Source organism: Vulpes lagopus, chromosome X (genome assembly GCF_018345385.1).
Source record: "Vulpes lagopus strain Blue_001 chromosome X, ASM1834538v1, whole genome shotgun sequence".
Lineage (NCBI taxonomy): Eukaryota > Metazoa > Chordata > Mammalia > Carnivora > Canidae > Vulpes > Vulpes lagopus.
This window is the reverse complement of record NC_054848.1, coordinates 116,264,133-116,288,204: the sequence shown is the minus strand read 5'-3', so window position 1 is coordinate 116,288,204 and position 24,072 is coordinate 116,264,133. Positions and strand designations below refer to the sequence as shown.

Here is a 24,072-nt window from a genome sequence, read left to right as displayed (position 1 = left end):
TGTTTAATACGGATGGTGGCACCCTATGTAATTAGTGTGTTGAAATCTTATAACTGGGAATATGGAGAATCACTTTCCAATAGTTATGTTTTTGCCCTTTAAGGGCACATAAAACATTATTTGCAAGGCATATATGCTTTGCATGATACATAATTCCCCCTCCCCCCCAGATACTGCTAATATTTGCTATATTTAGAAATTTAAGACCAGGAGCAAACATCTTTCAGACTAATTTTTTGCTTTTTCATAAGTGCAACTTTTTAATAAAAATTTACATCTAGATAAACAATCTTCAGATTTTTGAAACTTTAATAAGATTTTAAAAACATCATGACTTAGAACTGAAAAACATACACGTTTAGCACACAAATATTGTAATACGAATCAACTCCAACTCCATTTGAAAACATGTGAATCAAATTACAGTTTTAGAAGTTAGTAATTCACATTTAAGCAAGTTAGCGCCTTGCTGAATTCAGCCTTTGTAAAAAAAAGAGACTTAGTGCATATTGTAATGGCACAATGTGCTTTTGTACCATTTTGTTGATTTTTTTTTCCACCTTATTAAACAAGATCAAGTTCTTGAAAGTTGGTAGATAACAGCTAACTTCCTATGACATGTGAAACTTCCAGTGGTAACAGTTACATTTTGTAACAGAACACTTCCTATAGATTTCTTTTCCTATCTTAAAATTTTAAAAGCAATCATTTGTAAGGATTGCATCAACATCAATTTAGCAGAGGAAGATCAAACTTTATTGAAACTGCTTGCATACAAAATATATTGCACTATAACCAAACAAATGTCAACATAAAATCCAATCTGTTGTCGCTAATATGTACAGAGAATATTGCCCAAGAGCAGTTACATTACAAGGTCATTCTACCTTGGTTAATTATCTACAGTATTTTAAACCAAACAGCTTACAGATGATGTGTGCAAGGTACCAATTTCTGTTTTCAAATACTATACATTCCCAGAATAAATAACTAAAAATCAACATTAATGTTTGGCAATACTTTTAAAAGACTTTTTAATATTCTTGAAATCATGTGCAGTTTGTTGCCATTTTTATATGCTTATTTGTATGCAAGGAAAAGTAACTGTAAAATGAAAATTCAAAGAAACAAACTCACAAAATACATCAGAGGCAGAACTTCGGTTTGCACGGCTCTGTACAGATTCAGTGGTACCCCTACTTGGAGTTATTTTTTAAGAAAAATATAACATCTTAAGAGTGAAGGTCCTTCACATATTTTTCCTCAGTAAATTTCATTCATAAAAAAGACTCAAAAACAGAACCAAAACCCAACACATCAAAAAACAAAAGAAAAAAAAAACTAAAGGAAAGAAGTATTTGTTAACCAATTCTAGTCTGCTTTCCAATCCCACTTATACATTAGACCTAACATTTCAAAGCTTACAAAACATTTAACCTGCTTCCAATGTTTCTTAGACAAAGTACCTGTACTTCACAGGATTATTATGCACACATGAAAATGACCTTCCTATCTCCCCCAAATAACCTTGAAATTAAAATATGAAAAACTTCACAAAACTTGGGGAGGACAAAATAAAAAAGGCTCTAAGTTAAAATTGGTCATCAGGCCAAAGAGCAGGCATATCCTACTAACTTTCGACCAGGAAGATTTGTTCCTAGCTGAAAACATTTTAGCCTCTCTCAAATGAAAAGATAGTTATTTCTTCTCCTGTCTATACAGAAAAATTACACATCCCTCTCAATAACACTATTTGTCAAACTTCAGTGCAACAAAACGAAAACAAAAACAAGTTCTATTCTTTATACTGCCTAACCTGATGTTTCTGTAAGGAAAAAAATATGGAAAGCATGCATTCTTCTATAAAGTACTAATGTTTGACAGGGTTTGCTACATCTTTAACATTTAGTGTTTCCAACTTATCTTCCCTGAACTCTGCATCCAAATATAATATTCCTACCTGCCAAGATATAAAAAAGGCACAGATCATACAACTTTTTTTTTTTTTTGCTAATGAAAATGACAAACGTCACATCACACACATCTCAGGGTCCACTAAAATACTGGAAAAGTGGACCAAACATAAACTGACACAGGACATGAAATGACATAGTATTTTCATGGACTTCTATAGGAGATTGAAAACGGAAGTGTAATATGATTACCAAAAATGCTATTTATTCAGAAAAACTGAAATGTACCGGCGAGTCATCACCCGATGCAGGAAAATGGTCCAAATCAACAACAACAACAACAAAAAATCACTGCTCAGTACTTTAAAAAATAAACCAAACTAAAATCCTGCCCTGAAATGCTAAAGTATTACTTAAAAGCAATGTTTCAAAATTTCAACGTCTTTTTGTGCAAATTTGAAAATTGTTGCTTATGGCCAATACGAAAAAAATAAATTTCCTAAACAGAATTTGTGTTCATTTCATGCCCTGTGCCATCTTGCCTACTATTTGTCTTTGGCCTAACAAAGTTTTCTAATATGGAATAAGAGTTATGGAAATGGTTTAGGAAATATAACTTCAGAATTATGCAGTTTAGGGTACTCCGTTCACAAGTGGTTGCTGACCATCCACGTTGTCTGGCTTCTCCTTCTTCTGGTTACGATCTTTACCCGTGCGCAGCCGATTACCTTCACTGGAGGTATTCTGTAATGTTTTAGTGTGGACACTCCTTTCATTATTGCAGTCAACTCTGATCTAAAACAAGTTATAGTTGTTATATACACAGACCATATCCTATTGTAATCTGTAATTGGCCTGATAAGAAATTTAAGCCTGAAGTGTAAGTTCCACATGTTAAAAGGGGAAATGGGAGTGAGGATAGAAGTAGTATAAGAAATTAAGGTCAGGTACAAGAAATTAAGGTCAGGTAGGATTTTTTATTTAGTTTATGATTTTAAAACACTCTTCTCTTCTTTAACCGGAACACACTGGTCATCTCATTGCGTCCAAAGTTAGATTAAAAACTCACAATCCTACCGTGTCTTCTTCTAAGCAGAATAAAATAATGAGAAATAGTTAATGAATTACTATTACTAATTATGAGATAATATATACCTATGTAATACCAGAGTTCAAAAGAATGGATTATTCTTTAAAGACTATGAAACCCAAGGGGGCGGGGCCCAAATCATTGCCTTCCTATTCCACCTTTACCAGAATAAGAAGTCAACTAACTTGTTATGTAACTAGCCTTTAGTTAACACCTGAATTGTCTACCATAGGTATGATTAACTTTCTCTATACTGAGGCTCCCACTGTCTCACACGAGAAAAATTTGAGCATTGCTTTCTTATAGCTTGTATTTTGGGTAAGGGAAGTCAGATGGTAATACAACTTGAGCTCTGTCTGAAGAATATGATGGTATAGGGAAATTTGACAATACTAATATGTGGAAGGAGTGGAATCCCAAGACATGTGTAAAGATGAATGCAATTCAGAAAATAAAAGTATCGTATAAATCTTGGAATATAAGTGCCAACATGGAACACTTATAAGTGCCAACATGGAACACTTAAAACACTAACAATTCCAGATGCTGTATAAAAGGAAGATAATATTGACCAGTGGGCTTAAAACAACTACAAATATTGATCTGCTTCCAGTACAAATGCTACGTATATCTCAAAATGGTTTGCTGTAATTTCAAAGTGTGTTCACATGTTGGGTGTCTCAGTGTGTTTATTTATTTTATTTATTTATACACGAGATGCAGAGGCAGAGGCATAGGCAGAGGGAGAAGCAGGCTCCCTGCAGGGAACCCAATGTGGGACTAGATCCCAGGATCACGCCCTGAGCCAAAGGCAGAGGCTCAACCACTGAGCCACCCAGGCATCCCTCAGTGTATGTTTTTTAAAAAAGATTTTATTTATTTATTCATGAGAGACACAAAGAGAGAGAGAGAGAGAGGTCAGTGTATGTTTTAAATGTTTGGCTGTCAAGGACTTAGTGCTCTGACTTGGATCTATTCTCCTACACAGAAAACACAACCTTTTTACTTGATGTCCTGTTTTAATTATAAATATAATTATGAACATGCATCCTTTTAACCAATATGACCAGATTGCCAAATTCATGGAACACACTTTAAGTGGGGAATTACAAGGCCAACAGATAAATGCCTTACATCTTTGTAAAGCACACATACGTACATCATTTCATCATCTCTTTATCTCGATTTAAGGTCTTTTCTATTCCTTGGGAACTTGCCAATAGTTAACACTTACTTACAATTGCTATGACTCCTAAGGAATATTCTGTCATGAAGTATCTGCTCTTAAAAAGCATCCCACTAATGTTGGTGTTGGTCCCAAACCAATCTGTAGTCAGTAAGGAACCCTAACTACTTAGACTAAGAACTGAGAGTTAAAGGAGCAGAGGAGACTATGGGTTCTGGGAATCAGACACCAGGGCTCAAATATCACTCTACTATATGTATGCTCACTATGTGACCACAGACAAAGGACTGAATCTTTCTAAAAGCTTCAGTTTACTCACCTAAAGAATAGAAAAATAAAACTACTTACCTCAGGGGCTGCTGAAAGATTAAATGAGATAACACAACACACACAAACCACTTAGCAACGGTGTCTGACATCCCCCAGAGGTAATTTTAAAATTATTTAACAATGGGGTCAGCATAGGTCATAACCAACTGAAATGGGATTCCCAGAATAGAGACTGGTTATAAACAAACAGCTGGCTGATTCAGCATGTACTAGCTGAGAGCATCATCAGCCCTATCATATTACCTATGAGACAGACACCTTCTTTTCCTTACTTTCCACTCAAAGAGATCACCCTATCCCTGCAACTAAGGGGAAGAGGGATCAACAGGGTTTACTGAGGTCTCTCTCTCTCAGTATATTCCAGGATGTCCCTTTTCTTCAGGGAATTCGGGGAGAACCACCAACTTGGAACTAAAGTCCTGATGAGCAAAGTCTTTACAAATGCTTAAGACCGCATATTCTCTAGGGAAATCTTTGTATACTTGTCATGAAAAACTAGGATTGCCCACAATGTAATGTTGAAAATCTTTCACATGTACCAATTTTACGACTTTTGAATATGTTTAAAAATTAAAATAAACTTGTAAGTCTCAAACTACAGTAATTCAAATAATTTAGATGAAAAGTGGTACACAGGTTTACCTGGAGGGATCCATCAGCTGTTCTTCCTTTAGCCTCTCTTGGATTACGCGGGCGATTATCTGTTCGGGAGTGATCGTCATTTCCTATAGGTCATTTTTAAGACATTCAACAGTTACTGATTCTGACGTGCTTACTGGAAGTTCTTTATTCCCACATTCTCAACTTATTTAGAGCACAGAATCTAAAATATAATCAACAATCTAGTGATTTGAGGTACATAATGCTCAGAAATCTAGCATGGTACCAAGCAGGAGAAAATAGGCATTACAATTCTGCATCAATTATGCTACAGTCAGCCTGAGCTAATGATCACAGGTTATGCACAGAATCCCCAAAGAAGCTGAACTAGTCATCAGTGTTTATTTGTGTATTCTACACACACCAGGGAAAGGCTAATGTTCTGTTGATTACTGCTGAGCCTTTCCTCTGGTGACCAGTATATAACAGGAAAAGAGGGTTTTAGTAATACGTCCTTGAATCACTACGATCTTTCACAGGACTTCAGACAGTTGTTAAAATTCACCTTTTATTATTAGAAAAGAACACCTCTGTACCTTTGAAGCCGCCTCCACGTCCTCTTCCTCCCTGTCCTCTTCCTCCACCACCACGTCGCCGTCCGTCTCCTCTGCGCAGAAAGTTCTCCCTCTCTTCCTCTGTTGGAGCTAATGACCAATCACTGAGTTCGTCTCTGTGGTCAGATTCTGTTTCAGAAGCATTTGATGCTTCAGAATTAGTTCCTATCAAGAGTTAAAAGTTATATACCGTTGTCCGACTTAAAAAAAAAAGTTAGGTTAACAGAAGCTTCCAGAGACGTTTCAGGGGCAATCCAATATTCTTCCCAATTTTACAAGCCCAAAGAGTATTATCACCTTCCATTTTGTAAAACAAATTATCTTAAATTCAAAATGAAGGGTTTCACAATATTTGAGGTAATTTTGATTTTAAATGTTTTTGGTTCTCGTTAAAAAAAAATAAAAGGTATTTTATTAGCCATCTAAGTTCAAACCTGAGTATGCCACATCATTAAACAGCTGTGCTCCTTTAAACATCTGCGCTCTCTGGAGGAAAAGTTGTCTACAACAGTTAAATGCAATACCTTGATAAACAAAACCTCTATAAAGAGAGTTCCTTTTAACAAGGTTTGGCCCAGGGACAGAGGGGAATGCATACATTTTGGTCACCTCTGAGAGGGTGGCAAAGGCCACCATGGCAACTGTGTCAGCGAAGGGTCTTTTGTGGGATGAGGGATTGAATTTAGCTGAAAGGGGATAGGCTTGCCTGATGCTTGGTCCACAACCTTCCCTCCCACTCCCACTGAAATAATTTATCATTAATAAAGGAATTATTAAGATAAACTCATTATGCATGGGGGGGTGGGTTAATGATATAGGGGGGATGGGAGTGGGGGAATAGAGCTCTATGGTGAGGTGGGACTTCAACAGCAAAAAGAACAGACTGTTGGGAGAGGGGTTAGGGGTTAGGTTCAAGGTTGGCCTTAGGAGTAGGTGTCTCTCTCCCCCACTCCAGAATATCAACTCTACTACCTCTCTCTCTTCCTCTGTTGGAGCTAATGACCAATTATAGCTTCACCATTATAGCTTCTTTCCTGTGGATCTTGAAGGCTTTTCCATCTTAAAGAGTTCCTTTTTGAAATGCAAATATTTGTGAGATGGATTATACCTTATACCATCATTAGCAAGTTACATAGTAGATACACAGTTGAGCAAGAAAGACAGTAGGAACTGGCAGGTGGGGACAGTGTTCAATGGAAGGTACTGGGAGAGAAGAAAGAAGCACTGACAGAAAAGCTGGGAAGGCAAAGAGAAGCTTTGCCTACTTCTTGACTGTGCCTGGGGCTGACTTTGGCCATGACACTCAAAATCACCTTATGAGCCATAGGATGCAGAGCCCTGATTTACACAGTCCATCCAGCAAGTATGACCAGCACATGCCTGACAAAAAAATGAGCCACAGTACACAAATGAAAAAAATTTTGGCTATACAGTAATAAAATCAGGAAAGGCCTTAAGAAAGTCATCAACACACAAGGGCTTAAGCAGATTTATCCCCAGTCAGAACGTGGACAGAACTCACACCTGCCCTGTAAACTCTGTGTGTTATTATCATGTTTTAACTCTGTATGTCTCTTGCAACACAATTTGACCCACTGTGAATCGGAAACCATGTAGTGAGAAACCGTTATAATGGGGTTCTAATGAATATTAGAGATTAGCAGCTATTAAGTCTAGGAACAGATAAAGTTACTGAGTAAAATGCTTAGTTTGTACCTGAAGTATATCCAGGACCGCGTCTGCCGTGCCCCCTATTTCTGTAAGGTCTACTACCTCGACCCATTCCTTGACCATCATCAGTCACATAGCCTTTTTCCTTATCTGTACGATTTGGTGGTGGTCTAGAACTAGCTCCAATCTGTCGCAACTGCTCATCAATTTGTAATCTCTCCAAACGCAACTGGTCTACTTCCTATTTAAAATATACAAGATAACAGTAAAAATAATTTGACATTTTACTTAATAATACCTTTCTCCTTTTCATCAGATAAAAATATACTGGAAATATTTCAATTTCAGTTCTAAATTTATAGTAAACACTGTTACACAGAATTATCAGGAAATTGAATGGTCTCCTTAAAAAGAAAAATTACTATAGATAACAGATTATCGATGTCCATAATTAGAGATAACAAAAATACTCAGCATTAGAATTCTACTGTATAGTATTTAAAGTTGTTCGATTTGGTACTATTATCCAATAGAATCTGTTAAGGCACAGATATGCTAGTTTGGGGACTTCTTGATGATAGGATGTTGAATAAAGCAACTCTAAAATACAGGTAAATGACATTTAAGGTTTAACCAGCTAACCCTAAAAATCACACACTGTAAATAATCTTAACTGAAATATATTTGCCAGTTCGTATCTTAATTTATGAAGCACTGCGTTTGGGCCATCTTCTGCTTTCAAGGAACATATATTATGGTAGGTCTTTGGATATGATCACACAATTAAGGAAAAATTATTTTCAGCAAACTGAAAATGCTCCTTTTCCTTATATGGTAGGGGAGGGGGATATGACTATTTAAGAGCTTACCAAAAAAGTTAGACTTAACATCATGCCTTGAAAGCTCTTAACGACTACAACTGTGCTAGAACAAGTACAACAAAACAGTATTAATGTTGATCAAAATATACACCTGGGCTCCATTGACAGACCCTTACACACAGTGCTTCTGATATGCTGGGTTCTGTCAAATTCAGATGAAGCTTCAATTCTAACCCTTGTCCTTGCAATCTACCCAAAAAACATCTCCTTTACTGGCTATAGGGAACTGGATCCATAACTCTAATAGTACTGGGTGTCTGAGGAAAGCAGTGGCCATCATAGGGACTGCCTACATGGACAGTCACTGGATAAGCCCCTGTTAAGCTAAGTTCTTAAAATCTTGGTTGTGGATGCTTCTGGCAAAGAAAGGGCAGATAGGTTTAATCTGTGCTCTGAACCAAATTTTCTGTTTTACAAAGGACTTGAGCAAAGGAGAGACTGAGTGAGTAGTTATAGCTCATGGAATGGGTGTATCTTGCAAAACAGAATGGTAGTCCAGGTTATCCCAATGGGGCAAAGCAGTCACCTTTTGGTGAGAGATGCCAGGCCCAATCAAGGGAAGATCTAGTGATGGAAAGAATAGCAACAGGACAACTGCTGATAACCAAAAAAGATTCAATTGTGAAGAATAAATAAAAGGATCTTAAAAAGAACATTAGTCAAAAGAACAAGGGATTGATTATAATGCAACCCTAACTCTCCAGGTCATCATAATTATTTAAGCTAAGAATATAAAGAAAAACACATACAACAGATTACAAATAAAACACACCTTAAAACAAAAATAAAAAGCAAACCAATGGGGTATCCTACCCATGCAAACCTTGCTGGATGAAACCTTCCCATTTTCAATTATTACGTGACCACCATAAGATGAGTGAAATGCCTAACTACTGCACTTTTGTTCCCCTTATTTGCATCCAGGTCAAAATTGTTTATTTCTTTTAAGAAATCAGCAAAAATATTCTTATTAAGATAGGATCATACATAAAATAGAAAGCTGGATTATTTTTAAATACTATTTAGTACCAATCACTTGTAATTTTGATGCATACAGATATAAAAAGAAGAAATTATAAAAGTGACATGGGTAAGATCTCATTTCATTGAATTATAGAACATTTTGGCCACAGGAAATCTTAGAAAAGCATCCAATATAGGCAGAAGTGACTTGCCTAAAGTCACATAAACCAGTCCATGATAGAAGACAGACTAGAAGCAAGTCACTGGACTGCCAATCCAGTGCTCCTTCCACTATATCCTGTAGCTTCCTAGTTCCTGATTTCCAGTTTGCAATCTAGAGGAAGCCTAACTGTACAAACACTAACTAAAACGAGCATCTAAAAGACATAAGTTGTTTATATTTTGTATAACAGAGTATAGAGAAAAATACAAAGGGTAAACATTTAAACAGACGACTTCATGAAACACTGAGATTTCCTTGATATATGACATAAAAGGGACAAACAAAGGCAAGTGTTAACAGACACAAAATTTGGCCTGGAAAAAACTCACAAAGGCTAGAAAGGATCAACTGAATGAAAAGGCTATGTACAGGAGTGCCTAAATTGAGTGTAAGAATAGAACAGAAGAATAACAACAGAAGAATAATGGAAAATAGGGGAATTTACTAAGAACTGGGATATTGGTCCTTAAATTTGTAATGACAGAAAATGGACTTGTGTTTTCAGAAGGAATATAATAAGCAAAACAAAGTATTTTCTCTATTACCTTTTACAGGTCATTCATTGTAACGTACAGGCTAGAATGAACCTTCACTGCTGAAAGACTGCCTGACTGTGGAGTTTTTATATTTTAGTACAAAAGGATTAGAAGTTAAAGTTCTTCTTGTTCTCACCTTTAAATAGTTCAGGTGATAATCCAGAAGAACAGTGGCATTAGCAATGCTGTCCTTTGTTCCCACAAAAACAAATGGTACCATACCCTGAAAAATAAATGGCAACAATGATCCTATAACATCAATAATGGATTATTTGACAAAAATGCAAATAGTGACTAAATCCCTAACACAGGGCCTGACAAACAGAAGGTATACAAAGGTTTGTTGAAAATATAAATCAATACATGGAAACAAAAGTAGTTGGCAGATTTTACACATCTACTGTGAATAACGACAGATCAATACAGCAACCCCATGAGTGTACCATATTGTTATGTTTTAAATGCTACTATTAAATGTTGGCAAAATCACAAATTATGTAATTCAAAATTATACAAGCTCTGACATGAGATGCATAAACAAAACAAATATTTTAAAGTACTTTAATTCATACACTACAGGCTGAATCTAGATCAAATTCTTTAAAGAGAAATTCAAAGTTAAATACTAGGGCACAGAAGTAAAAACTAAATCCATTTTGCTAACCAAGTCAAGAGAGTAAAAACAAAACACAAAAAGAATTAGGATAAATTAAAATGCACTAATTAATCTGTGCGGGGGAATGGGGTAAAGAGGCAGGTCCATGAGCACAAAATTTAGCATTTCAATAAATTTCAGTAATGTACTCTAAAAATTATAGAAGGCTTCAAACTTCATAAGGGAAGTTTGATCTTTTCCCCATGACACTACTTTAATGTAGATTTTCAGAAAGGAATATACTGAAAAATTTATACTTCTAGCCCATGAATACAAAGGAGAAAAAAAAATTTCTTGTCAGAAGTTCTAGGGAAGCCTAGGTATTGTGCAGATAGCTAGCAATGATGACATCTGAAGTGGAGAAGACGTCAATATTTTGCGACCGAAGAAATGTACATGGTTACTTATATTCACATGTGACTATAGAAAACCATACAGCTTTGATGAGGATAAAATTTCCTAGGCAAAGTTTTTAAGTGTGAAAAACCAAGAAGCTGTGTCTTTAGCAAGTATCACCCCTTTAAATTACAAAGAGCATTCATTTGATAGGTGTGGCTACTGCTGGGCTGCTTTTGCTTGCCTGCATTCAGGAAACAGCATCTTAAATGCATTATGGGGCTGAACAGGTTCCCCCCACCTTTCCACATGAACATGGCTGCTGATGGGGAACAAAACTGAACAATGAGGAAATAATGTTTGTCAAATGACCTGTATCTGATAGGCAAGGCACTGCTTCCTAGTGCAATGATCACCTGAAGAGTTAGGTGCCACTGAAAACCCATGGGCTTCATACAGATTTTTTTTTGCATTGAATAATATATGTACTGTGGAAATAATCAGGCTTATGAATCAGACCTCCGTTTCTCAAAAACACTTTTTAACTATTTTTCCCCCAACTAATGTTGTTACAAAGCAGTTAAACCTTATTATTTTCCAAAATGTCATATGATGAAATGCTACACTCTTCCCTCTAGATCATGTATGTCTAAAATAAACTTTAAAACCCTAAGTCCCAGATTTAGTCTGATCACTCTGGAGCAAATAATTTTAAAACATATTCTCTTTCCCCACATCCAAACTGTTGTGGTACCCAAGTGCTATTCTAATTTGAGCACATCACTAGGGGACCAGAATAGTAAAATGAAAAAGGGCCAAGAGCACAAAGGGGGGCCTTCAATATGGACACCAGGACAAAGGGATTCCTTGACTAGGATAAGAACTGAGCTGCCCGGCAGAGAGGAATATCCAATCCACTTGTGGTTGTATTTCTCTTTATAAAATGGTAGGTTTTGCTTTTCATCTCTGGTGAGCCATAACATTTTTCCCATAAATAGTTCTCATGGGCACAGAGTGGGTCCTGCCCCCAAATAACTAATGATGTGGCCAAAGAGATTAACAAGTGAAAGTGTATGTAGTAAGTGCTACCAAGAGGGATGAGCACACTGGAACACAGAAGGGGACAAGGCCCTCGAACCAGCTAGGGGGAGGGGACCTGTGGCAAGTACACAAGGAAAGCTGCACAGGAGCAAGGTCCAAGCAAGATGGCAAGTTGGAGGGTAAAAGGCACTCCGATGGAGGAAACATATGTACACAGAGATAACAGTGTTCAGAGAACTCTAAGGACTTCAGTATGGTTCAAGCTGCTCTGGAGGGTAAAGGAGGGCGGAGTGATAAGAGATGACACTGGACAGGTGAGCATCAAAGAAAGGCCTGATAAGCCAACAGGAAGGAACTTGAGCTTTTTCCCCAGGGCAATTGATGAACATACCCCAAAACACTCTTCCACCATCCCCCAACCCTGATGGCCTTTCTTAACAAGGGGAATAAACATTAAAATATAAAATTAAAATTATTTTTCAAGGAATGTTTTCCTACCTGCCAAGCCTTGAGTTCAGGTTTCTGGGATTCCCCTGCTACAATTGATGAAACCACTAACACCTAAAGCAGTATAAGGAATGCAAGTGATGTCATTAACTATAACAAATGATACACAGAAGCCTGAACGCAGGACTTTCACTGTAGGACTTCTAAACCCATTTCTAAACAGTTAGGTTAGTTCAAATATTGAAAACCACTTTCTAAAATATGGTTCTAAGTAGTAACTAATGTATCTAACAGAAGGTACATTTTGAGCTACCACAACCTGCAAAATTTAAAAGATACAGCATGTAAAAATGAAAGACCACCCTCAAAAGAAAAAATGTGATTAATTGTAACCCCATATTTTAGGTTTATAGCATCATATTTGTCACTGTGAGTAAACTGAGAAGTAGGTATCACTTTGGTTTGTAATCTTTCATAAGCTGGCAATTAGATTTCAAAAAAAAAAAAAAAACACCAAAAAAATGAGTAGCCTATAAGCCTAATCAGAGAAAACACCCAAAACACCAACTGTGACATCTGGGTCAAAGAAATTACTTGTAGTATAATTCAGAGTGACAAATATTTCTTACCCTCTGGACTTTTGTACTGTTAGGTTGAGAAAAATGAGTGCTGTTTTCCTTTATATCTATATGTTTTTTTTCTTCTGAGGGAGTAGGTCCAACCCTTGAGTTACTGGAAGGTAGGGAATTTGGTGGCATAATTTCCTTGGTAAAAAACACAAAACAGAGAAAAAAGGACCAATTTAAAAGACTTTATTTAGCTCCATTTTTGTATCAATGAACATATTTTAAGAATATAAATTACTATAAACATTTTTGGCACATGGAATTACAGAATGCAAATATTATGCAGTAAAACCCCCAAAAGATCTAACATCAGCTAAAAGAACCTTGCACAAAAGAAGACTAGTCAATATGTGAAAAACATGGCAATTAAGGGGGATTTTATTTTTAAACGGTATTGCTGTATAGAAGAGCACACCCTTACCTCCCCCAACCCACACAAATACTTTACAAGCTGCTACCAAAAAGCATATATTCATGAAGATAAAAGTGGAGATTATACAATTTAAAGACTGGGAAGAGACATTATGCCCAGATAAAAATTGAAAGCAACCACAAAATAAACACACATACATACACAAACTGAAAAGGACAGAGAACAAAAGGCAGAAAACCTAACTAGTGTCCCAACTTGATCTGTCAGCAATATCAAACAATATTTGAAAAATGCTTTATACTTTTTTTTAAATTTATGAACATTCATTTTAAAGATTGAGAAAGAAGATTTGAAGGTGTTCAAGTGACTAGTCCCAAGTCACTTTCCAGCTATAACAACGTTTGGCATGACTAATGGTCAGAATTTTCACATTCCCAGCATGTGCACAGTAGAGGGCTCTAAATTAACATGCTGAATAAAACAATACGAAACTTTTATCAAACAAATCAGAAACACATGACTATAACATACCTCTTCTTGTGGAACACTTTTCTCATTTTCAGCTTCAATTCTCACCCTCACAACTCCTGACTTGTCCACAATTTCCTGAATCAGTTTTCCATTCTTTCCTATTACCTTGCCTAAGAAATGAATAATTCATGTTTGATTTTAAAAACATGTTATCTCAAACCAGTAAGCACACCCCACTGTAAACTATCATATAAAACTGTAAGATTTCAAAACCCAAACAGAAACTCTTTTCATAAAGACAGAGTTAACCTGGCTTTATGTTTTACTAGGTTGTCACTGTGTGGTTTGTATCACTCTGCAAAGTTCTGTAAAAGTAATGAAGGGAAAGGACAGATAATAGAAAATATATTCGTTTATTCATTCAACAATTTTAGTTCTGTCTGTATCTGATTTAAATCTGCTTCTTTGCCTGTGGTAAATATTTTTAGAATCTTATATGTCACATTTATAAAAGATACTCTAAGTTGAAAAGGAATTAAGCAGCTAAACATACACTAAAAGAAAGGCACATTTTTCAGGCCAATGTGTTAAATATAATACTACTCCTGTGTATCACTCTTAGCTTGTATCAGTATATTAAAAGGTCAAGTATGACTTCTTAATCTCTAGTCACAGTCACAGAATAAAAGATTAAGAAATCACACTTTAAGGTAACTCAAAACCACGATGAAAAAACTTATAACCAGTTCAAGATTAAGTATTATTCAATACCATCTGTTCTAACTCCAAAGACTTTGAATACTGCTAATCAACAGGCATTGTTTCCCTCATTTTATAAAATTGAATCATATCCTTAACTGGGAAATGACCACTTTCATAGCCATCATCATGCATTAGTGTAAACCAAGACTCTACAAACAAAAAAAGAACTATTGGTTCTAGAAATCTACATGTGAATCACATTGGCTTCCAGGAGCCCTCTCAAGGTACCTAAAGCACCCTTATACCAGCCAAACTCATCATGTGCTTGTTCCACCATCTCGTCTAAGGCAAGGATAGGGAAAAAATTGAAAGCCAAAATTTGCTTCGAGTCTATCCTACAGAAGAACTCAGGGAAAGACTCACGACAAGATCTTGTGGTTCTTCTAATCAGCAAAACCTTGGCACTCTTGCCATGTCTGGCAGCCTCACCCCTATAATCTCCTTTGACTGGTTGGCGGTCAGGGAAAAGAACCGATACTAAATCAGGACTCCCAATATAGGGAGGTCCTTTTGTCAATTGTTTCTGCTCCTCTTGTCTTCAAAGGAAAAGAGGTGGGGGGAGAGAGAAGTTACATGGAGTTGTCCCACAGTTTGTTTTTAATCTATGTTACTTACATTTTTTGAATTAATGTGATTTTAATAAAGGTCTAAATGAGTTAGGAAAAAGAAAAATGAACTTGGCACATGTTGCTAATATCTCAACTATCCTAGGTATTACATGTTAACTATAGTTAACTGAATAATTAAACCAATTCACTGTCAAAGTGGATGAAAAACAAGCAAATTTTTAGAAAAGAATGACAAATCTGTGTCAGTACTAGAGAGTTTGTGAAAATAAAAGAGAACACAAATCATACTGTGGGACTCAAAGAAAACTCACGCAATACTAATTAGACCTCTCCCTAAAGATTTGCCTTGCCAAATCTATTATATAAAAATGCTTTCTCAAAAAACTCAACACTGCCAGTGTCATAGTAGACAATCTCTAAAACAGAACTGTTTTATTTTACTCACTAGAAACAAAACAAAACCCAGGCTGATTGTACTTCAGCAGGCTTTCTGGTGAAAGATCACTGCTGGGACCCTCTTCTCTTCAGGTATGACCACAGGTAGAACCTATTTTTAATAGCAGATGATGTAATTCTACTCCACACAATTATTTTCAAGTTTCAACTGACAGCTTACTACAATTCTGCTCCACTAAACTGGAATTGTTCTGAATCAGGAGGAGAAAAGAGAAGTAACATTAACAGGGTCCCCTACTACGTCCAAAGCTTAGGCAATGTACATCTATCTATACCTTTCTATCTACAATCTGTTTAGTTATCACAGCAACTCTGTAAGGTGGACACGATTATTAACATTTTTTTAGAGGTAAGAAAAATAAGATTCAAGGGGGCAGAATCAATTACAAGGTCAAATAGCTACCAAAAAGTGAATTAGAGACTGAAATCTAAATCCAACTTCAACTCCAACACCCAAGAACGTTCCCCTAGAGGCATCATGCCTTCTCCCAAATGAATTTTAGTGAATCTGACACCTAAGTTTCTGTTTGGTAATTACTGAGAAAAAAAAAAAAACCTGTCTTCTGGCTATATTTTATAAGAATTTCTAAATTTAAAATAACTTTTCTAACTACAAAATGTATGCAATTACTTGACAAACTATAAATAAAAAGAAAATAATTATTTAAAACCCTGCTTACTCTGAAGTAATCAGAACAGTGCTATACACACAACTGTGTCCAAGTTATCTCAATAACATTGCATTCTTTAGCTGTCTGTAGAACACAGCCAAATGAATAATCCTGCATTCATTTCACTAGTCTTTATCCTTGAACTAATTTTCTTCAAGAGAAAAATATTATTCCAAGTGTTTTTAATGGCAGAGGAAGATGCTGATTAATTCTATGCTGACAAAAAATAAAAGCAGGTTAAGCAGGACAGAAACTATGGGAACAAAAATGCACAGGAAGGCCGTATTTTCTCATTCTTCAAATCTTCCAAAGGGTGTGTGCTACTTTTTATAATCAGTTGTGATATCAAGTTCAGAAAATTAAAAAAATGTATAGGCAGTATGTCACAATCTTATGTATAAATTAAAGACATAGGTAATATTCTTGATAAAAACTGCAACTTGTTTTGATATGTTCTGCTAACAGTGTCTGCAGCACCTGAAAGTATTGGTAGAGAGTTTCTGGTATTTGCTGGTACTTGTGATGGTGATAGTAATAAAACAATATTCAAAGTCAAAATGAAGAATTACTATTGATGTTGCAAAAAGCCCCAGAGACATTCAGTTACTTTTAGGTTTGTAACTTACTAAATTTAAGTAACTGACATTCAGACCTTCAACTCAAAATGCTAGGATTTTATAGACCCCTTAGATCAAATAAATACCAGTATCCTCCAAATTATAAAGCCCTCAAATATCAATTCATTTTGAAAAAATGTTTAAGATTGATTATTTAAAAGATTTATTTATTTATTTGAAAGAGGGAGAAAGTCCCAAGCAGACTCTACACAGAGCGCAGGGTCCGATGCAGGGCTCAATCCCACAAACCTGAGATCACCACCTGAGCTGAAACCAAGAGCTGGATCCTTAACCAACTATCCACCCCCCCCCCACAGGGCTCCTAAAGATTTATGTATTTCAGAGAGAGAAAGTGAGCACAAGAATGCGAGTTAGGGGAGGGGCAGAAAGAGAAGGAGAGAAGCAGACCCCCTGCTGAGCACAGAGCCCAACACAGGGCCTTGATCTCAGGACCCCGAGATCATGACCTGAGCCCAAAATCAAGAGTTGGACACTTAACTGACTGAGCCACCCACGCACCCTTTGAAAAAAATGTTTAATTTTAAGATATAGAAAATATACGCTCAAGAGGCTGTACAAAATCTATCCTTCCAGGCACTAATAGGTTTGAACTAGCAAAGCAGTATCTTACATACCTTCTAATTTTTAAGTATTGTATTTATCATATATTTTCTGTACACTGTAACAGCAGACCATATTTCAAAGCTTAAGCTTCAATTAAATGACACTCCCCCAAGTATATGAACATGGAATGCTATCAGTATTAACTAAATTGTTTCTAAATGGTGTTTTGTAGTGTATGTCAACAGTAATTTCTGACTCACCAACTAAGTTCCTTGGAACTTGTATGACATCTTCAGCAAATTCAAGAAAGCTTCTAGCCTTTTTCACTGCATCCTGATCCTAACAAAAAAGGGAAAAAAATAGGACAAAAGATGAGCCATGCGAAATATTGTTTGTTATTTTAGAAAAAAAGCTGTATTGTAAAATATTTACCTCTCCATAAATATGAAATGTGCAGGTATCTTCATCTAGATCAATGGCAGTGACCCCAGGTACTTTTCTAGCTTGCTGAATATTAGCACCATGAGTACCAATAGCTAGACCCATCAGATCTTCTCGTACGATAAACTGTTCATGAAACCTTGAGGCAAGTTGCCTTGAACTCTAAAGAGAAATGCACATCTGATTAATATGCTTTATCACCTATTAAGACAACTGTATTTAGGTCAGCCATATAAATTATCTTGACCCTATATATTGGGGGCCTATAAATTAGTTTCAATTGTAAACTAACAGGTTTTAGAAAATACCTTCCATGGCATAAGTACTTTTTAGGTTCCTGAAGGTCTATACCATTTGATATATTTTTGTTAATAGGAAAAGGCTTATTGTCAAGTTTACAAGGTAACTTTCGAAAACCTATTTGCAAGGCTGCCTTAGTTAACCAATGATATCAATAATGTAATACTTAAGAAGCAGATCAAATGTTCCCAAATAAAAACCAGCTCACCAGATCTGACAGACTCAATGTTATTTAAGTAAAATAAAAATTTAAATATCATCTTTACAGAAAATCGTATTCGTTTTTATTTAAAGGATACATATACATATATATTTTTCTCAGTTTTTTTCCTGGAAACTGCACCATTTATGTAACTTATCATTAGATATTGTGATCTAGATATCCCTCTGATGAAATGGTGACATTAAAACAATACTCTCCTTCTTCCCCTACCTCCCCAACCTGAAGAACAGAATCAAAACAATTGTTGGTGCAGTCATGAAATCAAATGATTACAGAATGCCAAAGATTTACAACTTATCTTGCATACGCACCTGCAACCTAATATGGGAGTCTGTAAGACCTTGTGGTCTGGATCCACAAGTATGATGAATTCTTTCAAATATTCAGTAATGACTGAACTATGTTATACTTGACACCTCAAACTTGTGGATAATTGCTCTCTCTTTAAACAGCATCATCAAAATTTAATGTTTAGTTCTAGCATGCCATTAATGAAAACCAAACATATTAGTGGCTCATGTTGAAAAATGGAAATTTCTTATCTGAATATGTGGATCTCTCTAATATTAGTAGTGAGGAAAGATAGGCATGCACACTAGTTTCTCAGTATTCAACATACCTGCTAATTTGAATGTATGAGTGTAACTACTGTAAACAATTCTTAAAAGTCTAATCATCCACTTTGCGTATCAGAGTAACAAAATGTATCAAATGTTCCTAGGACTTTTCAAGAAGTCTTGTTTTTTGAATCCTGGTTCATTCACCTGGTTTATTCTTTTCACTGATAAATGGTAAGTCAAAGGTATCATAACAGATCATTTAAGAAGAATTAGATGTTTAAGAAGAGGCATGAGTATATTTTGCATAATACAATGAAAATAAGGAGGCTGTTCTGGCCTAAAAGTTTGATGCTCTACCGACTAAGCTATCCGGGCGCTCTTTCTGGCCTAAAAGTTATGAGAGAATTACTAAAGAAACCACAATGTGTGAACATAGGGACATCAAGAAAGAATGAGAGTAAAAACCAATTAAACAGACCTCCATGGCCGTAAGGAAAACAAAGTAGCAAAAGGAGGTATGAGTGTCTCCTCTCCTGCTAAGAGTTCAGCAATCAGACATCAAGTGGGAAGGTGGCAAGTTTTACAAGAATATAGCCTTGACTTCCTTCTCTTAATATGCAATTTGCAACTTTTTGTCTTTATTATTTCAACTGCATAAGTCTCTTCCCTCTAATGAAATGAATAATGACAAGGAACTCTGGAACGTGACAGTAATACACTTGAGTTGGGACATTAAAATCCATTTAGTTTCTATGGTAATGGATGGAAGTACTAGATAGTTATCAATGAAAATAAATGTATGGTGATGGAAATTATTGGAAGATTAATAAAAGTAGATAAAATGCACCTTAAGAGACGAAATAGTAAGTTAGGGAAATAGCCTCTGGCAGGAATCTGAAGACAGGAGTTTTAAAGAGTGACAACCAATTAGAATGAAGAAGTTCTATACCCTTTTAAACAGAGATAAACATACATAATGAAAGGAATATGATTAGATATTTAAATACTCTCTAGTACTTAAATGATAACATGTTATATGGAAGAAGCATTGCCTCATTTTATTAGCAGCTTTGATGAACTTCTAGAAAAAGTGAGTTGACCAAGAAGTTCCTTAATATACATCAACTGCTGCTTAATTCTGAAACCTTAGGCATAAAAAAGTTTAGTATGATTAGGCTTTGTATAATTTAATTTTTCAAAATATAAAATATAGGGAATTGCTAAAAAAAAAAAAACAGTAAATAAAGGACAACCTGCCCATATTCAAGTTTTGTAACTCCACAGTTATCATTTCTAGATAGCCTTACACAAGCAGCGCTAGGGAAAGCCACATACCTCTAGCTGCTTACTGGCTTCTTCGTTTCTCAGTATCAGAGACAGCTTAGTGCGCAGACTCCGAAAGTGCATGTCAATTAGCATGTGTGCTCGTTTCGAGGTGACTTCATTAATGGACTAAAGGACATAATTTAACACAATTATTATCAAAGCAAATACTCCAAATGAGTATTCAAAATAGAGAAGTCAAAAACACTCACCAAAATGACAAGCTGATAATTCTCTGGATCATAAGTTACAGAAAAGGCACCAACTGCCTTTTTAAAGTCCTTATGTGCCGATTCTTTGGCACACCTAGAAATAAAAATAATATCCACTGTGAAGTTAAGATGAATAATTACCAACTACAGGCCTAAGTATATGCAGAGATTTGTACTTAGTAAAGAACTGTGAATTCATACTAAACATGATGCATGCAAAATGTTATATATCCATTAAAAAGTTTAGTTCCTTTGCTGTGCATCTCTGAAATACTTTTAGCCTACTCAAGTATTTGAGATTACAAAAAAGGTTCCTTTGCTATTCATCTCTGTAATACTCAGCCCTATCAAGGATCTGAGATTACAGAGAGGAAAAAAACAGTTATGCTCTTAAGGGATTGCTTGTGGTTCTAGATTACCAAAGGTGACATTATTCAGGAGAGTCACTCTCCTCTGCAAGTTTCCTTATTTCAGTTACATATGATTAGCAATTTTCTTAACCTTTGGGGATAACTACAGGGTACTCAATTTTGTTTTGCTGCTTCTTTTCTATAGAAAAACTTCTGACTAATTTAAGGGGGAGAAGGAAATGTATAGGAGTCAGAAAGCACAAAAATTTATACATATATGCAATCTCTCCAATCAAAAAAGCAGGATTCCTATGTACTGTGAACTGCAGGTTAATGTTTATCTGAAGTATGACACATCCAAATCAAACTCAGTATACCCCCCCCTTTTTTTAAAGATTTTATTTATTCATGAGAGACACAGAGAGAGAGACAGAGACACAGGCGGAGGGAGAAGCAGACTCCATGCAGGGGGACTGATGTGGGACTCAATCCCGGGACTCTGGGATCACGCCCTAAGCCAAAGGCAGACGCTCAACTGCTGAGCCACCCAGGTGTCCCTAGTATACCCCTTTGATGAAACCTTTAAAAAGGAATCTCTTATCTAAAAAGTCTTAACCATTACTCCAGACCAAGAATTAAAAGATGGAGATGACCTCTGGAAGCTTCGTAAACACCTATTACATATTTATCTGAAAATACTAACTTAAAGGAAAAAGACCTGGGGAAGTCTTCATTGTCTAGATTTTGATTTGTAACTTATGACAGATCTGTACTACTCAGTTTTAAAATTTCAAAATTCTATGTATAAAGTTAATTTTAGAAAACAAATGTATACTAGCTATGTATCTAGCCAACTAAGTTTAGACAAGTGCAGTACTGGCTTGATTATACAGCTGAAAAGCTAAAGACATTTTTTTCACTACTTTTGCAAATCATTTTTGCCAAAGGTCATTGAATTTAAAAAGTGTTTTCTATTATTTTAAAATTCATATTCTTTTAAATTAATTGCATATCACCTGTAAGTTCTCAGCACTTCTTGCATACCAACTTACATTTGTCGTAAGTCTTCTGGCACGTCCAGTTTGATTTTATGGAAAGTATCTTTTGTGGCAGGTTTGTTGGGATTAACTGATCGTAGACGTTCAATTGTGACAATTTCATTGTATGTAGCATCACATGCTGCATATTCTATCACATAAAACTGAGAGAAATAGATAAAAGTCATTCCTGGTCATTTTTTAAAGTAAGAACAATAAGCTATACCTATACAGTTATTTTTAAGTTCTCCAAAGGGAAGAAAAAAACTCTATTTGCTCAATTAAGTAAAACACATGAAACATAATGAACATGTAGAGAAAACATTTTAATAAAATGACAAGTTAGATATTCCTTTAAAACAGACATCCACACTGAAATGTAATACCTGGGTTTAGAAAACGCAAATAGTATAAAAAATTTTAAATATGCAGTTTCCTACCTCACCCTTTATCATCCTCACTTTAGCTAACCACCAACAGCAAGGTTCTTTTTCATTTGCTCTGGAATAAACCTACACAAAAATTACAACATAGATTATTTCATAATTAACATCATTCAGAAATCTACAGATTATCAGACATTGAAGAAAATTCTTAAAATGAGCCAGGTATCTCTCAAACCCATTTGTTATATACCTTAAAGTAGACTGCAACCCTATAGCTAGGCAGAGAAACATAATCAGAAACTGCTTGATTACCTGGGAGAGCCCTGTACAAAGCACTTTACTATTTTCTTTGTTTCAGGTCAGTAATAATCAGTCCTCTGTATATGAATGCTCAAGAAAAGCAGATTGTTCATAAACCTGGGCATACTTTGCTTGGATACTTTGTGAGCTATGAAAACATATCTAAAAATGTATATACTTGTTTTTCTTTTTCTCTAATAAGCAAATAACTAATTGGAAATTATTGACCCTGGCCTACTGCGTGGTCACTAAATAGGTGAGACCTCTGACTACTCAGTCCACTAAGGATACCTCCCCGGCATTCATGTCTCCTGGTGCCTAAATGAACAGATTCCTGGTCACTCTCTGGTCTCCTGTCCGCTTTCTCTCTCCGCTAAAATGGACAACTCCATCCTGGCAATCCTGTGGATACCACCCTCCTGCTCTCACATACTGGATCAGTTCTTCTAACCAATCTCTCTGGTGATCACATGAAAGTTCACTTACGATGTGCAGCATGGAACCTTTTGTAAAGACACTAGCAAATCAAAATTAATGGGACAGTATTCATGGAGAGAGAAACAAATACTCAGAAGCAGAAAGAAGCAGGGAGACAAGGAGGATAAGAGAGGAAAGGAGAGAGAGGTCAGAGCCTAAGGGTGATGAGTAACTGAAGGGGGCAGTTCTTGCCTCCTTTTACAATTGAAGTTAACAGTCACACAACACAGTGACTAAATACAGCTTAACCTGCCCTTTCTCTCTTGCCCCCATCACTTCGTCTCAATTCTGCTCTAGCCAAAGAAATAACCCAGTTAATTGTTAAGTAATACAGGGAGGTCATCGTGGCAACAGCAACTCACTGGTCACCCATCTTTATGTGACAAAATTGGGGGGGGGGGAGTTCTCTCAATCAGTTGCTACCATGAGCATTCCTGATACAGACAGACCAAAAGACCCGGTGTCTTGTGTCCCTTTTATAGTCTAAGTTAATGGTTATAAAATACAGTGACTAACACAATTTAACCTACCTTTCCCTCTTGCCACCATCAATCCCTTTCATCTCTGTTCTAGCTAGAGCAACAATCTCAGTTATGTATCATTGTCAAGTGATACTGTAAGGCCACTCTAGCAAAGTATTTCATTGGTCTCCACCTGTTATGTGACTCAGTTGGGAAAAAGTCTCTGCTGTCCACCCCAACATTATCAGAGCATTTCTGACATAGATCAAATGTCCTTGCCTTCAGGAAGCCTATAGTCTCCTAGGGAAGCAGACAACTAAAGGTCCTCAAGTACAATGTGTTTCCTACTAGGATCCCTCACAACACCAAGCCCACTCCCTTATATCTAATAGATACTGAGTACATTT

General features: G+C 36.0%; 1 protein-coding gene across 16 annotated transcripts in view; it reads right to left on the bottom strand.

Moving 5' to 3' along the window:
- Positions 1-291: 291 nt before the first annotated feature.
- Positions 292-24,072, bottom strand: part of FMR1 (FMRP translational regulator 1) — a 37,753-nt gene continuing 13,972 nt past the window's right edge. For 2 of the 16 annotated variants that reach the window (XM_041741169.1, XM_041741160.1), the window contains 12 exons: positions 22,482-22,553; positions 22,057-22,205; positions 20,655-20,748; positions 20,455-20,571; positions 18,028-18,198; positions 17,856-17,934; positions 14,017-14,126; positions 13,116-13,250; positions 12,538-12,600; positions 10,144-10,230; positions 7,450-7,645; positions 5,756-6,728 (listed from right to left, as the gene is read on the bottom strand). In XM_041741169.1, the coding sequence (XP_041597103.1) occupies positions 6,148-6,728; positions 7,450-7,645; positions 10,144-10,230; positions 12,538-12,600; positions 13,116-13,250; positions 14,017-14,126; positions 17,856-17,934; positions 18,028-18,198; positions 20,455-20,571; positions 20,655-20,748; positions 22,057-22,205; positions 22,482-22,496 (1,797 nt within the window). In that variant the 5' untranslated portion in view covers positions 22,497-22,553 and the 3' untranslated portion in view covers positions 5,756-6,147. Of the gene's footprint in view, positions 2,709-2,735; positions 3,002-5,161; positions 5,245-5,715; positions 6,729-7,449; positions 7,646-10,143; positions 10,231-12,537; positions 12,601-13,115; positions 13,251-14,016; positions 14,127-17,855; positions 17,935-18,027; positions 18,199-20,454; positions 20,572-20,654; positions 20,749-22,056; positions 22,206-22,481; positions 22,554-24,072 lie in introns of those variants that run through there. The other 14 variants (XM_041741162.1, XM_041741163.1, XM_041741167.1 and 11 more) reach the window with 14 other exon arrangements.